Genomic DNA, 17,075 nt, shown 5'->3' with positions numbered 1-17,075 from the left:
CTGCTGAACTGCTCCAGAAATCTCCATTTTGGAGAACCAGCGCTTTGCCAGGGTCACCCAAACAATGGCATGGTTGCTCCAGGCAGGCTGTTTCTGTGTGACCCTAATGCAGGCAGAGCCTGAGTGCCACAGAGCTGTGAGCTTCTAGAGGCAGCATCCTTCTCTCTCCTGGGTCATCCAAAATACCATCATATGGGTCATTTCCCAGCTTACACTCCCTGACAAGGGATGGCTGCGGCCATGTCGCCCCCATATCTCAGAGTCTGTATGTTTAAATGTTTCTGATGGTTTATATGATGGGACCAAACAAGCCAGTTTCCCCACAGCCTCTGAGCACACTCCACTCTGCACTGAGCCCTAGCACAGGGGTTTCCTTCCAGGCAGCTCAGGCAGGCACATTAATTCACATTACTGTCAATAATCTCTGGGTTTGGGAGAGCCAGGGCAGCTTTTGCAGAACAAATCAGAGCTTTGCAGTTGTTATGCCAGAGGAAAAGGTTGTACGTGCAATTTGAGAAAAGCCCACATAAATTCAAATGGTCAAGGCACTCCTTGCATTTCAAAAACTGGAATCTGCAATTTTGGGTCTAGACATTAATAAATTTAGGTCTGAGCCCATTGGGATTGCAGTGATTTAGCCCTGTTTCCACAGGCTCCACTGACCAGCTCTATATCCTGTACTTCTCCCTAGCCCCAAGGCCCTGCTGGTGATTCAGATGTCCCAGGACACTGTGAGGTGCTGGAGTGCTTCACTTCTTTAATCAGTTGCTTGACCCTGACTGGTGCAAAGTCCAGTTGCTCTGCACAAATATCCAGCAGAACAGTCCTAGTTTCTTTCCTTCCATGTTTCTACTTTAACCTCTTGCACATCAAATTACTTTTAGGCTCATTGATTGTGTTATACTATAGTGATAATCTGATCAGTTCAAGGATCAGGGGAGCATCAGGGGAAGCCCCAGGTCTGGACATCCAGCACCTCCCTGGGGAATGGGGCACAGGCTGAGGGCAGGGGAAGCTGGAGACCACTCCTGCTGCAGCGTCACTGGGGCAGGGGCTGGCAGCCCTGGGAGGCTGAAGCGGAGTCCTGGACCATGGGCAGGGTGGGGAGGTATGGAGGAAGCACTGGGGAGGCGCTGGAGACAGCCCCACCTGTGAGTGCCCTCAGGGCCCTGAGAGCAGCGTCACCTCCCAGATGGGTACTGGAAACCTGTGCCTCAGGTTCAGCCCCGGCGTCCCAAGTGTCACCCTGAGCGCAGCCCAGGCTGCAGCAGGAGCACACAGCCCCGCAGGAGGGTGATGGCAGCCTGAGGGGAGGGCTTCAGCTCTGGCATCCTGCAGATGGGCTGCCCAGAGGCAAGGCAGAGGTGCCAACAGCTGCACAAAGCAGAAATAACCATGAATCTGGAGTCAGCTGTGCTGTCATGCACTGCAAACTCTGCACATGATATCCTCAAAACCAAGACTGCTGTTATTCACTGTTCCTCATTCTTGGTTGTTGTGCCTTCCCCACAATATATACACACAGCCCATGCTGGCAGATGCAGAGCACTGTTTGCTATCTGTATGCAGATTTGGCTACAGCTGGGGCACACAGACATGGACATTTATTTCAAGCCCCAGAGACTCAGAGAAGGACCAGCTAAATGTAACACCATCCTTTTATCCTTGGAGCTTCAGGAATAAGGCAGAGACCTTGGGCAACTTGGCCCAAGGTGCCCTAAATCTCTTTTGAATGTTACTGGGAAGAAACAATAACAAGTTGAGCAAAACCCAGAGTAAAACACCATTTTGTAATCAGAGCTTTGCTGGCCTGATTCCATATTGGTGGAGCTACAGTGGAGGTTACTGGCTTCCTGCATGCAGACAACCCAGTATTTTGTGTTTGCAGAGGGAACCTTGCCTGTATGAAGGCAACTAGAAGACATGGACCTGTCTTGAAATTAAGGTTCATTATCTGAGCTTCCATTATCCAATTCCGAAAAACTGTTTTCAAATTTCATGAAATGCATTTTTGCATTGATTCAGTATATTCTGTGGGAATTTGTTCAGGGAATTTTAAGTCTGTAATGACTGAATGACTAAAAGCACACATAGAAAGGAGAATGAGAAAGTTCTGTCTGCAACAGCCTGAATTTATTAAAGTTAAAACCTGGTGGGATTTACTGCTAGGATAACATTTGTGGAAATGACAACCATGTAAAAAGGGATTGGTATTTAATTCTAACTCCTTTTGACTTTCACATTTTAATCTGGTTTGATACACTGGGCAAATTATTAAGTTCTTTACAAAGGCTTATTTTAAAATAATTGCACCATATCACATATTGAAATAAATATACAATTAAACAGACACTATCAAACAACCAACTTGAATAAAACTGCTGTACATGTAAAACCAATGGTGAAGACTTTCAATCTTTAGGAAAAATATATTGATGAAAATGCCTATGCTACCTGATTTGAGTGACAAATAGATAGAAGGCAAAAAACACATTCTTAGTGAAAGTACAGGGTCATCTTGCACTGTTTGTAGTTATGTGGATTCCAAAGGAAAAGGCATGTTGACAGCAAGACAGAGATGGAGTTCTGCTACAGGTGGCAACCCTATGCCACTGAATACATCAGAAAAAACCCAATTTATTTAAACTGCGTGAACAGATACCATAAGGCACAAACATGGTCTTACCTCCAAACAGATTGAGATGTGTGCAGGACTTTCAAAGGCCTTGTGCACAGACAGAAGCGATTCAGACCTGCCATCATTTATTGTAAAGTAGATGTCCACCTTTTTGCAAGATCTCTGGATTTTCTGTACTGTTCATTTACGTCCTGCAGTGTTGGCTGATTAGAGCTGAGAGGTTCTGAGGATTGATACTTCAAGTTTTCCAGAGGCTGAATGTTCTCCTGAATGCTCCATTTACTTCTGAAAATGACCTCTGCCAAGAAATGCTGTGTGTTCAGTCACCATCTACAATTAGCCCATCTGCCCTATGTTGAAGGCCACACGCCAGAGAACTTCTGAGGTCTGCTGATACCAGAGGCTCTCACAACATAAATTATCCAGCTCTTCCAGGATGACAGCAAAGACAGAAGAAAAGCAGCATGGCCCTTAGGAAAAGTCTGACTCTTTGACAATTGGAACTGGTGGGGTTTTATGGTCTATTGGTTTATAAATAAAATGGAAATCTTTCTTGCTTTCGCTCTTCAACAGGGAGGCTTTGATATGGTGAGGAAGGGCATCTTTGTCCAGCTGCAGCCACTGGTCCTCAACATAGACAAAGAGTCCATAGTCCTTGGGATGGGACACTTCAAACTTCTCGGCACACTGCTGGCCCAGCTGCTCAGCTGTGGTGTCGCGACGGGAAGCGAGTGTCCTTGATTGACCACTGATTTCCAGAAAGGAGATACAGATGAAATCCTGAAGAGAAACATGAGGAGAGACCTTGCAGTTAACATAGTAACCCAGGACTGAAGGAGGGAGAATTCAGTCAAAAAGCTCTAGCTGCCCAGAGCTCCCGCATATCCTCCAGTCCTAGTTATTTTCTCCTTTCTTCCCTCTGGCAGGCTCTGAATCAGCAAATGCTTAAATTAGCACTTTCCCAAATAATTACTACCATAAAGACACGGAAGTTAGTCTTTTTTCTGATTTTAGTGAATATCCTTAGAGAATGATCTGCAATGGTTCGTTCTCCCATCTTTTTACAGCTCCTGAAGAAAGGTTTTGCAAAGATGTGACAGACAAGAATAACACCACAAATGTCAGAGGTCTGGCCTGAAAACCCTCTGTTTCCCAGAAATGGGACAGGGCTAGCCGTGTGGTGACCTTGCAACTTCACTATCACCCAAACAGCACCTTGAGATCATGTCCTCTGAACTTCCTCCTATCAGTAAGAAAATAGCAGAAGTTATGCTGAGAAGGCTGATTTGCTGTTTCAGGCGGTAATGACTGTTGTGGCAACTTCCATCTTGCCAAACACACAACAAATAGAATCTAGAGAGCTGGAACCTGTGTGTTTCATTTGCGTCTGTGAACTTCAAAACAAATCCCAATCATTTTGTTCAGAAAATAATGAGGTTCCCCAGCAGAAGGGGAATTTACAAATGCGTGGACTATGGGCTTCCAAACTACATTTAAGGAGTACCACTGCAGTAGATTAGGCAGGCAGAAGGATGGGCAGAGGCCTGCTGAACATATTAGTGCTGCCTAATATGGGCTTTCATGTCTCTGATACTACCCCTCATTCAAAGCCCTTCAGCTGCTGGAGGTGGTGGGAATCTTCTGGGAAAATGTGTCATTTGCTTGCTCAGCTATTATGCTCCATGCTAGGCTGGCTAGGTATTGCTAGTGTGAAAAACGTGAGATGATTAATTCATGTTCTTATGATAAACTGGAAAATTATAAAGCTGTATAAATTTATATCAGGTAAAAGTCTGTGTTTCAGGAGGTTTCTGCAGCAGATGGTGAAACTGACCACCCTGAAAATCAGGCGTCTCCATTCAGAAGGGAACAAAAGACTTTGCAGCCTTCTCAAGTATTGGGAAGGGACCTGTTGAGATGAGCCGGTATCAGCACCTCACACCTCGGGAGCCACTTTCACAGACCATCAAGCAATATCACCCATATCTCGAACATTCATCAACTATAAGGATCCATAAAAACTGAATATTAACACATGGACTTGGGAGGGGAGCTCTTTTTCAATCCGACCGGAGACGAATTTGGGTTTGAATAACTAACCAAGAAACAAAGGGAAGTATGGGGAAATATTGTCAGAGGCAGAATAAAGAGTATAAAAACCAAGCCTCGAACATGGCAAATTGGTGAACCCAGCTAGAGACACCGGCTGCCAGGTCCTGTGTCTCTGGGGTCACCCTTGGCTCAACTTTTCCCGGGAGAACTTCTGTCAAGTAAGTTTCGCTGTTTGTGGGGTTCGTATTGTTTTGTTTTTATTGTTTGAAATTGTTATAATTTGATTCTAAATTTTGTAATTTGGATGTTAATAAACCAAATTATTGAATTTGGCAATAAATTTGTCCTGGCATTTTATAACACTAGGTACTGCTAGGTACTGCTCTGCTACTGCCAGAGCAGCACTCAGGGCTGGATGGATATTTGCTGTATCTCATCCACCATTCACAGTTTCTGAGATCATCAGGGACTGGTTTGACTGCAATATGGGAAACCTGTTCATCTCCATGGTTTTGCATGGACTACTCTCCCCCACAGGAGACTTTCTCCTGGCTTCCCCCTCGGCATGCGCAATTTTCAGTTCTACAGGATGTGAGACGTGGCCTTTGCTGCCTCCTTGTGGATGACAATTTGATCACAGCACATGGGGCTGGCAGAGTATCCTGCCTGTCTGGACTAGCCTCACCACGGCTGGAGGCCCAGAGCACCCATCTGTCCTGGGACCCTCTCCCACTGGGAGATCTTTGCCAGGCCATGCTTCAAAACTAACGGGCTTCAAAACTAACCAGACCTTGGTAGGTCTTTCCTGCTGCCGGACAGGCTCTGGAAGATGCCTGACTGACTGGCTCTTGGGATGTCTCAGGCCCTCCTACATCTTACACCATCAACAAGCAGCCCTGCATAGCCTGCTCCCATTTCAGTGCAGCCCATGATTTCCCCAGGCATTAAGGGTGATGACTAAGAGGGGCTTGTGAGTCCCCACCAAAGCTCCCACATGAAAAGGCTCCTAGCACAACTCCTTTGAGAATGAACGAAAAAACCACTTTGCAGTCATATTCAATACTAAAATATTATAAAGGTACTTCAGGATTTCCAAATTTATTTCCTAAGTAGTATGTATTTCAAATGTGGTGTGACTTTTTAAGATCTGGAAATCTTGCCCCAGATGTACTCTTCCTCTTTAATAGTGATTTCAATGCATTTCATTTGAAAATAATTACCATGTTAAAGATTTCTAAGTCTGGAGAAAGCATGCAGGCTTTTCCCCTAGGATATAATGCCAGCTACCTGCACGGATGAGCGGGACGCCCGGGCCTTGTTGAGTGTTCTCCGTCGCTCCCAGCGGTGGATGGAGTCCTGAACCTCCACACTCAGCTGCCGCGTCACAGTGATTTTGTCGTAGTTCTTTATGTGCTCCAGGACCCCGTAGGTGGTGGTTAAATAATAGGAGCCTGCAAAAGGGGAAAGTCTTGTATGAACATCACACCTTCAGGGTGATTCAGTCAGTCCTCCCCCACCCTGCTGCTGATGCCACACAGGGGCAGCTGGCTGACCCTGCACTGCCTGTGCCTTGCTGGAGGGAGTGCAGGGGTCACTGGTGTTAACCAAGTGAAGGACACCGAATGAACAGCGTCCTCCAGCCCCTCCTGCCCCACATCAGTGTTGCTGCCCAGGCTACTGAGGCTGTAGATGTCCTGGGAGAGAACACAAGCTGAAAGGAAACAGCCCCCAAAACTGCTTTGACAAACAAGCCCAAGCCACAGATGTTTATCCATTGGGCTATGGCCATCTTTTTGTTGTGTTTGAGAGGGCCCATGCCAGTCTGTAACCTGGGCTCCTGAGCAGTCCTTGTCATGCAGGGAAATAGAAATAATAGTAGATTACTGCAGGAGAAGCACAAAGCCTGGATCCAGCCCCCAGCTCCAGCTACACTACTCAAATGTTTGGATTTCAAGGCTCCTTGTGGGCTCAGCCCTGTTGAGGGCTGTCTCAGACCTGCAGGAACAAGTCATCCTCTGTTCCCTCCCTTCTTTATTGACTACTCAGCCATCTCAGTAGTCCACCTGTAATTCCTGGACTGTTCAGAGCCGCAGGAGAAATCTTGGTAATGCAGAGAAACAGGGTAAACTGGCCAAAGCCCTTTTCCCTCAGAACTCCCCGGTTGCTGCGGCGCTGCTTGCAGCAGGAAATAAATAACCAACTGCAGCCACAGGGTGGCAGCTGGGCCATGATAAAAACCGGTTTCAGCCACAGAAATAAGCCCTGACAAGGACAGAGGTGCTGCCCTGGCCGCAGGGCAGCCCCGAGCCAGGGTGGGGAGGTGCTGGTCTCCCTGTTCCGCCCTCAGCCGGGCCCGGCCTCGGGCAGAGCCGGCTCGCCGAGCTGCGGAGCCGCGGCGGCGGGGACAGCCCTGCCCGGAAAGGGGACATCCCTGCCCGGAAAGGGGACAGCCCTGCCGGCAGAGGGGACATCCCTGCCCGGCAGAGGGGACAGCTGAGCACTGCTCGGCCGGAGCTGTGCGCCAATTGCGGTGCCTCCAGATGGCACTCGCACATCAGCCATCCCTCGGCAGCCCGCGGCTCCCGGGGGGCTCCTCAGGCCTGCCGAGCCCGCGGTCAGCGTGGCTGGCTGCTTCAGCGAGGCAAAGACAGCACTTGACTTAAGAGCAGTATTTTCAGAGCATCAGGAAAGTTTGGTGTAGGAGAGGAAAGACCAAGACACTGCCATTTGGCTTCCTGGACTCTGGTGGATCAATGAGGAGTGTCCTTCAGTTTCAAAGGTTTGTGCTCAAAACATGCGTTTTTCTTCACTGTCTCCCACAAAGAGATGCTGAGAATAGACTAAGAAGCCTAAAAGTGCCACTTTTCTCCTCTTAAATACAGTTACTACCCTCCTTTGTCTGTCATTCAGTATTTCTCCTCTTCTGGCTGAGTCAAAGGCAGCTGTGATGGGACCTGGGTGTATCCTTCCCTCAGAACCCAGGGAGGAAGAGCTCTGAGTCCCCCACAACAGGAATTCTTCACAACTTTTTTAAGAATTAAGTTTTTGCCCATTTCCAATTTCTTTGTTTCCATCCAGTTGTTCCTGTAATCTGTCCTTGCCATTGCCCCAACAGTCAGCATCACCACTGCTATTAAATGAATTCAAAGTATATTTTTGATTTGGAGGCAAAACTGACGTGATTTTGTATAATGACCTATGCAATTGCACAGTTTTCTCACTTCTGCTTTACCTCTTTCCTTTTAATTTCTGTACCTGAACACCTTTTGCTATTCAACTTTGAAAGGCCTAACTACAAGTAAAATTTTGCCAGTTCTACACTTTGTGATCTCAGAGCTGTCTTTGCTGGGATGTTCTTTTTTTCACCCCATTCCTCACATCTGTAGTTACTCCCAGTGTTCTCTTTGATGTGATTATTCAGTCAGTCTGATCTGGAACTCCCTCACAAAAATTTTCCCTTTTGACTGGAGTACACATTTCCCAGAGTCTTTGCATCTTTGAGCTAAGAGAACTTCCAGCCAGCTTTGCTTTCAATATCTTGAGCTGCCCAGCCCAGGTGACTTCAGTAGCCAGCCTGGTAGTGTGCCCCATTGGAATGAAGACCCTGTTTGCAGAGTAGTCACCAAAACCAGCTTGGTTATGTCCACAAATTGCCGTGTTTCAGCTAACTTTTTTTTTCTGCTAAGAATTCTGCTCAAGCAGAAAAACTAGTCTGTGCAGAAACACCTCACTAATGTACTGTAATCAACCTATTAGTATTTCCTTTTGTTCCACTCTGCACTGTGCTGGGATGACATGCTTAATTTCAGACTCATATCCTCATTTAATATAAATAAAATTCCTCTGCTGTTGTTCATCCAGGATTCCTTTCTCTTTACTTACCAAAGCAAAGTCTAAAATAAACCCCATTTTATTGGTTTAGTGTCTACTTGGTGATAAATGGTCTGTGTTCCTAATTCAGAGTGTATAATTGTCACTTGGGAAGCATGTGCTTTCCAAGCTATATTTAAGAACTAGGGCCCCACAGTTCCCTGGGGTATTTATCTCTCTGATAACAGAGGTCTTTAGTCACTTCCAAACTCAATGTTCCTTTCTAACCAACCTAACTTTATTTTCTGTCTCGCTATGGTGCTCAGAGAACATTTCAGAAGGTGCACTCAAATTTAGATGTGGAGTGACTATGAGAATGTAGCCCTCAGGCATATAATGCAGTTTAGGAAATGTGCTCTTTTCTCACTGGAATAAATAAAAGTATCTGCACAATTGTTTGCAGCACTGTTTAATTTTAGCAAAAACCTTCCAGCTTTTCAGCCTTTGGGCCAAGGAACACAAGATGTCTCTGTTTAGGTTGCTAATCTAGCACCTCAGTTACCATTTAGGATGAGTCCCTGGCTTTTTAGCTTGTGTCTTAAGGCACTGCACTGCTAAGAGGAGTTAAAGTGTTTGGCAAAAATTTTAGAGCTTCAGATTTGAAAAGATTGGCCAAAGCATTATCCACAAAATCTAGCCAGAGCCCTGCTGCCCCACTTTCACAAGCACTGAAGTGGGACAAATGATATTTCCAAGGTGCATAGCCCATGAGCAAACAGGGTGCTCTTACCTTCTCCTAGCTGCAGAGCAGGGTCCATGAGCTCCATCATATACTCCACGTTCAGAAGGACTTCAGTCAAGTTGCTGCGGGCCAACACGTACATGAGCACAGGGAGGAAGTCATCTGCACCATACGGCTTCCCTGAGCAAAGAGAAGCACAGAGGGATCCAATGACACCACAAAATCATGTTCCCACACAGCAGTGTCAGATCCTCACACACTGAGTCCTTTGCAGACTTTAGCTTATGTTACCTGAAGAGTTAAAACTCAAAAGCATCAGCAAGGAAAAAATGCTGAAAAACAGAAATTTAGAACACCGAAAAAGTAAGTAAACTTGCTTCAAGCCCAAAACAGGATCTTGAAAAATTTCTGGAGAAATATAAACTTAACTTCATTGATCACCAACAATTGGCAATTTTTGAAGAGTGCAAGGCTTCCAGCTTGTCTCTCTGATTGGATACTGACATCAAGGCTGCAGTTCAGGTTGGCAATATTAGTAGGGAAGTTGTCTACATGCATTAGGGGTATTTATTCTCTTAGGGTTACTCTGTGAGTCATATCAAAAACCAAAATATAGAATTTGAGACAGTGGTTTTAGGACTGAGGACTTCAGTGTTTATGTCCCTTCAGAAAGCAAAACATCACTCTACGTGATCCTAATTAAAACAATCTCCCAGGAGCTAGGACACTAGAGGAATCATCTTTCTAACTATGCTGTCTAGCTAAGAAAACAGTAAGATTTTCACATTGGACTTAAACCTAGTTTTTGAAATTGGTGTGCAGCAGATGCTCAATATTTCCTGTGCTTAAAACATTTGTATCAATTAAATTAATAAAATCATCTAATATACATACAGTCTGTAGAGGCTCTTTGGGATCTCTAAGGACAGAAAAGAGCATGCTAACAGTCATCATTATAAACAATTACTACTTAAAATAGAATCCAAACTGAAGCTTCCCTGCATAAACCACAAAGAACACAAGAATAACTTTTGTCATTTGAAAGATACTTTCACTTTTAACCAACATGTCATAAATTCATCATGGAAAACCCACAATAGCAAGTTTCTTACCAGACCCAACATTCGGAGCTGACCGTTCCTCTTAACCTAATCTGCTTTCATTCTGAATGTCTTTCCTCAGGCTGTGGGGATTTTTTTCTCACCTCTGCACTTGGATATGTTGGTTTCATGGACTTTGTGTGTCTCACTTGAGAACTGCTTGTTTCACCTCAAGGAATCAAAGCCACCCTTGATGTCAGTTTGGTGAAATTGTGCTCTAGCCATTTTTGGCCCATAGCACACATGCTCTTCCATGGTAGGACATACGTTCCTATTTCTCAAATGTTCCTACTGACTTATTTCAAATATTTGCCATGAGTCAGATTTCTTTTTTTGTCATTCATAGCTGACGCAGATTCCCCACTGGCAAAGAAAGATATTCTTCTGAAGCCTCAAATAAACATGAGCTTAGCCCCCGATTAAAAAAAAAAGTGTGGCTTTGAAATAAACCCAGTAATACATCTAGTGAACAGAGAGTTGATCCATTTAAAACAAAGTGTTAGAGAATGAGAGATCATCAGGGCTGTAATTCAGTCTGTTTCTAACAGAGCCCACACATGCCACAACATAGACTATATATTTAATGAAAGCCGGATTAACGCTTTCAGTTCTGATTTTTTTTGTTTTGTTTTGGCTGCCTTTAGTTAAAAAACACAGCCTTAGGTCTTCAACAAAACTATAAATGGACTTCACTGTTCCATTAGCATCTGGAAAAACATTTTTTTGTCTGTTGTTCCCTTGGCTTATATCTCTGTGAAAGCTTTAGCTCTGTGAAGGGCCTAATTCATTACTGTCATATACATTACCTTAATACAAGCAGCTTAGTATTACAGCTGTTTAATATTTTCCAGGAAAAAATAAAAAAAAGACATAACTGAGACATGAAAATGTAACAGAAAAACTTTGCAGCAAAAGTTCTATTCTTTTACTCCAAGTATACCAGAAGCCAACAACTTAGTTAGTTCTAGTGTAAAGGAATACAAAATACCAAAGATTTTTTAGGCTTATTTTTCCCTTCATTAAAAACTTCTTCTTTGTGACCTAGTCGTTACTGAGCAGCGGCCTGGATACAATTATTCTAGTTTCCTGAAGACCAAGGGATTTCCAGTGCAACACCAATAGCAGAATTTCCCTACTACTTCTCTTTAATGACTAATTCATGTCGTGTTGATAGACCATCAAAAAAGTTGCTACTTCACAATATAAATTTGTATTCACTGGAAAAAAACCTTGGGTTGTTGACTGGTTGGTTGGTGTTTTTTTACATGTCACCAAAATAGATCATGAACAGAGAACAGATTGACCAATGCAGAATGGAAACCGCAGCTTGGAACTAAACAATTCCATGTCCCCTTTCATCAACTTCTGGTGTCAACAGAAGTAAAAGTTAGAGAAAAATTCTAAAGAATGCCTACAGAATATCTCTGTTTCTTTTTTGTTGTCTGAGAAGTGGTTTAACTACAATCAGGCAGGGAGAGGTATTTTTCCTGCTGTTTATCTCATTTCTATAAGCTGATCTAGCTGCTCTGCCCTCCAGTCTTTGGTATAAACTCTTCTCACCTTTAAGACTTCATAGAAATATTATTGGACTCCCAGCTGTTTATATGCCTTAAATATGAAAATCTGATCTACTTCTTTTTGAGTAGTAAATGCTGAGCAGCAGTGTCTGACTGAAATAATGGAAAGAACACTAGTTCCATATGCTGTTTGCTCACAACCTGTATAAATTACTAGACACCATCTTAATCCACCTGTGGCTATACAACACCCAATTTTAAATAACCACATCTGTAGCAAAAGCTGAAGTCAGTATGAGCACAGTATGTCAACAAAGGAGAAGAAAACTAATCACCATTGATCAAGCTCTGTGTTGCCACAAACCTCCTGTGTGGCCAAGGGCAGGTCAGGCATGGTATTGCACCTTGTGGGCATCTCAAGAGCACCTCTCCACTGAATGCACATGGAGCCAAGGAGAGGCACCTGAGAGGGCAGGACTCTGTCTCCTGTTCTCCTGGCCCCTGCAGGTGCAGGGACTAGCTTTGACATGTACAGCAATCAGTCCAAGCATGGCCCTGAGGTGCCCTGCATCTCAGTCCATCCATGGGGACAATAAGTGCTGTCAGCAACTCAAATATGACCAGAAGCAGGAGTCTACAAAGACAGATGAAATAATGCCTGTGAACTGAGATACCTGACAGGTCGCTTCAGCACCGTGTAATGCACATGGTTCCTGTTTTATGAAAGGCACCAGTGTCCATCTGGGAGTTGCAGCAGGGCTATTCTCTGCAGGCTGCTGCCTCCTTATCCCTATTTTCAAGCTGGGCCTGAGCCAAATTCCTAGACCTGTGTGGCTTGCTCCATCTGTGGTCTCTCACAGAGGGGAATTTTTGCAGCTGACAGAGTTAAATCTAGCTCTGACCCCGCCACTGCTCTCAGTGACAGTGAGACTGAGTTTATCTATTCAAGGTGTGATGTCCTACTCCAGATATGACTTGCTTGCTTTATTTCCCCTTCTTTCCTGTGGGGTCAGGAAACATTTATTTCATAAATATCTCTAAGAAGCTTAAAATAAGCTTTCTCTTCTGCCACAAACTCATCCTATTATGTTTATAGCAGAGCAAATACCACGTCAGCTCCTGGCTGGGATGCAGCACTTGAATAGATGAGTATTAATTAAATAGATGATTTAAAGCAATTGGAATTCTGCCCAAGCCTCCATAAAGAAATTACAGCCTATTTCAACACATTCATACATTTCTTTTCTCTCTGTGTATATTCTGAAAACCAGCAGACAGGGGTGATGCCCTGCACCTTGCTCTAATATTTTACAAACACTGGCTTGATATCTAGAAGATCTCCACAAAATAGGAATTTTAGCCTCAGTTTGTAGCTGGGAAACCTGAGGTGCAAAATGGTTAACTGGGATTTGTTGGAGATCATAAGAAAAGATTGTGACTTTCCTTCCACACACTAGCATTTTGCCATCTCTTATCTATCCCATACTACTTTCAGCATGGTTTAATTTGCGATATAGTGAATTAAGTGAGTTAATAGATGCAGACAGCATGAATTCACTTCAAAAATGTATGGTTTAGAGATCAGAGGAATTCGCTCCCCATGAAAAATTTGAACTGGTTCTTTGATTCAAATGTAGAAACTGTGCTAGATGGCAGAAAACCCAAAATCTCTAATCCATCAGTCTTCATTAAAAGTAACTTAAATACAAATATTCTCTTCCAAAAGATATCAAAGTAAACCTGTTATGTATAGCTTTATTTTCCTTCTCAGAAGTGAGATATGATAATAAGCAGTGTAATGGGATTTCTCTGACAGCTTTAGCAGCTTCTAGCATGGACTCTTCACTGGCTGCTGAAGTATTGGAGTTCAGTTTCCTTTCCATAAACCCAGCTATCTCACTGAAGACACAGCTTTGTTTTCTGTCAACTGCAGAGCCTTAGAGGAGTGCATCAGGGCAGCTGATATCTGGCCACTCAGTTCTGTAGGGGTGAAAAACTTCATTCTAAAAGCAAGGAAGAGAAATATTCTGATGGAATATATGTCCTATCTATCCTCTTTTTCAAAAGCAGACTATGCACATTATCCATGTAAAACTATGCAATAGAAATTATTAAACCAGATGCCAATTCCATAGCTAGTACAAACTATGGTTTTGAACTATATAGTCCAGCTGTCTGTGCAGTTCAAAGGTAGTCCAAAAATGCAATTCCATAATCTTAGGTAGATCACCTAAGTTAGAAATGTTGCAGTAAGAAAATTGTACCTCCATTCTTCTTGAATCTCCTTTGAAAGCAGTCTGCCCATCTTTTAAACTTCCAGCCTAAACTTAGAGCTTTTCCAGCCCTGATCTTCCCCACATATGGACTGAACAAATTCGGCCTGTTTGTCCCACAGATTGTGTCCATAAATCAATGCCTATTGCTGCTTTGTTTTTCCATCAGTTCTCTTCCACAGCTCCCAGGCAGCACGAGGCTGGGTGACCCAGGCACACCACAGCCAGTGCACACCATAGATTTGCATCATTTCTCACTCTACAGGTGCCACCTGTGTTTTTGATGAAAAGCAGAGATCCTCATTCTACTCATATCACACAGTGTACCTTTAAACTTTTGTCTGAGTAAAAGTAATTCTGAAAGACACATTATAAGGGTTTTTTCTATATAACATTACTGTGTTTCTACATAAATCAGCTATGTGCCCAGCTGTGCCTGTGCATATTGCAGCATGCCTTCCAAATGTAAGAGCTGCATGATTCCTGCCTCTTTCTAGTGCCAGAAAAGATGCCAGCCATTTTGTGGGGTGTGGGGTTCCAAAATCTACTTTTTTCAATGCATTTTACTCTTATTGTCTGTTATATTCTTGGAGGCATATGGTTCAGTTATTTAAGTTTGCATAGAAGCTGGAAAAGCTCAGTGAGACACTTCAATACTATCACAATGGTGCCTTTGGTGAGGATTCACTTACTAATATCACTGCCTACATAGTACATATGAGCATCTGAACCAGGGCCCCTTAATTTCTTTTATAACCAGTAGTGAATTTATCAATATTGTCACTGGAGTTTGCCTTGAGTCATCCCACTCTAAAGCAGAAACCTGTATGTAGCCAGATGAATCATATGGACTCCGTGGACTGACTCCACAACGTGTATGATGGGAAGCTGGGCACAATATCCCTCTGTGGCCACCTACAGCAAGGTGTAGCCAGAGATTAGTCCTACTTCAACTCTATCATGGAGCTGTACTCAGTGGTCTCTTGAGAGAAAGGTGTGTGACAAAGAGTGTGAACTTGCCTTCCTAATGCCTTGTGATGAATCACTTCCACAAGCTGATTGCCTTCAGCTTGAGGAAGAAATGCTAGTTTAAACTGTTTAGGATCTGACCCATTTGATTCTTAGTCTAAAGTGTCAGGGATTTCAACCACAGCCAAATTATCTGACAGATTTTGTCATGTAATATGAATTGTAATCAAACCAAAGATCTCCTTTCTTAAAATGTCTTGATATACATAGAGTCATTCAAGGCGGACTTAAAAGTTTCAGCAGGGCAAAGATGGGCACCACCACAAGTACAGATTTTCCTGAGTAAGCCTGTCCTTAGTTTTATAGGAAACTTGGTACCTCTTGGGACATCCTGGCCAAACCTGGACTGCTGTACATGGGTCTCAAAATGTTAATAAACTTGTATTTTCATACATGTCTGAAAAGAAAAGGTACTTGATTAGGTGGTGTTTACATTTTGTTTTGAGAAATGGAACCATATTCTTAGGTCAGCTCATCCTATGGCCAGCCTAAAGTGAATAAAGACCTGGCCTGAGCTGACAAATTGCGAATTGAGCCAGACAACACAAGTAGTTTCCATGTTATTGAACAAGTAATGTTTCTGACAGAGCTAGACTGATTTTGGTCCTGTGACAGAGGGAATTATTAGTTTTGTCTTTCACCTGCTCTGATTTTGGTAGAGGAGGAAACTGTCTAATTGAGCAGTGAGGAAAAGGAGCAAAAAGGAGAAGCTATTGCACAGGAAGCTGAGCATGGCCTTTGCTCTCCCTGTGTCAAGAACATTGTGCTGCCTCATGGCTGGCTGAAAGCAAAAGGGGCCCTGTGCTATTGCTCTTGAGATGGGCAGAGAGCAGAAGGGGAGTTCCCACATGCTGAAATCTGCTATGAACAGCCCACAGCATGCTCTTCTGCTTGCCACCAGCTGGAATTCCCTGTCAGAAAAATATTTCAGGTTGCTGAAAATTTGTCTTTGCCACTGGAAAATGAAAGTGACCTGGGTTCAGTTCATTCTGTGGAAGAAGTTTCCACACATTTCACTTCTAAGTGGGTCAACAGGGCATTTCACTCAATTTCTTTCTAATTCTACTGTTTTCCAAGAGTTAGAATACAGCATTTTTCTCCCCTTAGTCTCCTTTTCAGGTCTGAATTCATTGGAGTACATTTCCATAATTCCAAGCGAGTTTTTTTTCTGGCCAAGCCCTGATATACATCACTGATTATGTGTAAGGGAGAGGGAACTGGATGCATGGGGTGGAATCAGCGTCCAACCTACACCCTGCTGGCCGGGGTTGAGAAAACAGCTGAGCTGGCCAAAATGCAGTGCATTTGTTAGCATAGTGAAACCATCTGATTTCATGAATGTCAATATTTTAAATATGTAGGGGGGTTTGAATTGTTTCCCTGACTCCTCATTTCTGTTGCATAAAGTGACACAACAATATTTCCTTTAACAGAGAAACTCCAGCCCTGAGCTAACTAATGTGTTGTGTACGTAACATACCACCAGCATCAGAAGGAGACCCATGTGGGTTTTAATGAGGCTTGCAAGTCCTTGATCTAAACCAAATTTGTTCTCAAACTTCACACAAAGTTACAGCAAATTCCCCTACATATGTCCAAATCTCATAATACCTGAAGATAGTGAGAGGTCCTTTCCACCCTGCAGCTAAGGCTCAGCCCTGAGGGTGGTTTCTTGCTCTACTGTTAATGTGTCTAGACTGGTCACTGAATCCTGCTGCTTATTATCCAAGAGATCACCTTGAGGTAAGGCTCAGCAGGGACATAACTATCCCTGTATGAGTGCTCCAAGGCTGTTGCCAGTACAAAATAAAGCAGAACAGCTAAAAGCACCTTTGGTGACTGTGGGCTCTTGAACAACTGCAGGTTATCACAAATTAATACCTGGCTTCTCTCCAAATTCAGGTCATCAGCTCA

General features: G+C 43.6%; 1 protein-coding gene across 1 annotated transcript in view; it reads right to left on the bottom strand.

The window, feature by feature from the left end:
- Positions 1-2,621: 2,621 nt before the first annotated feature.
- LOC134551486 (ras and Rab interactor 3-like) overlaps positions 2,622-17,075 on the bottom strand; it is a 153,445-nt gene continuing 138,991 nt past the window's right edge. The window contains exons 25-27 of the mRNA XM_063399148.1: positions 9,291-9,422; positions 5,978-6,141; positions 2,622-3,418 (exon numbers count right to left, since the gene is read on the bottom strand). Coding sequence (XP_063255218.1) covers positions 3,110-3,418; positions 5,978-6,141; positions 9,291-9,422 — 605 coding nt within the window. The 3' untranslated portion in view covers positions 2,622-3,109. The remainder of the gene's footprint in view (positions 3,419-5,977; positions 6,142-9,290; positions 9,423-17,075) is intronic.

Source organism: Prinia subflava, chromosome 5, assembly GCF_021018805.1.
Source record: "Prinia subflava isolate CZ2003 ecotype Zambia chromosome 5, Cam_Psub_1.2, whole genome shotgun sequence".
Classification (NCBI taxonomy): Eukaryota; Metazoa; Chordata; class Aves; order Passeriformes; family Cisticolidae; genus Prinia; species Prinia subflava.
The sequence above is the reverse complement of the archived record's forward strand: the minus strand, read 5'-3'. Positions and strand labels throughout refer to the sequence as shown.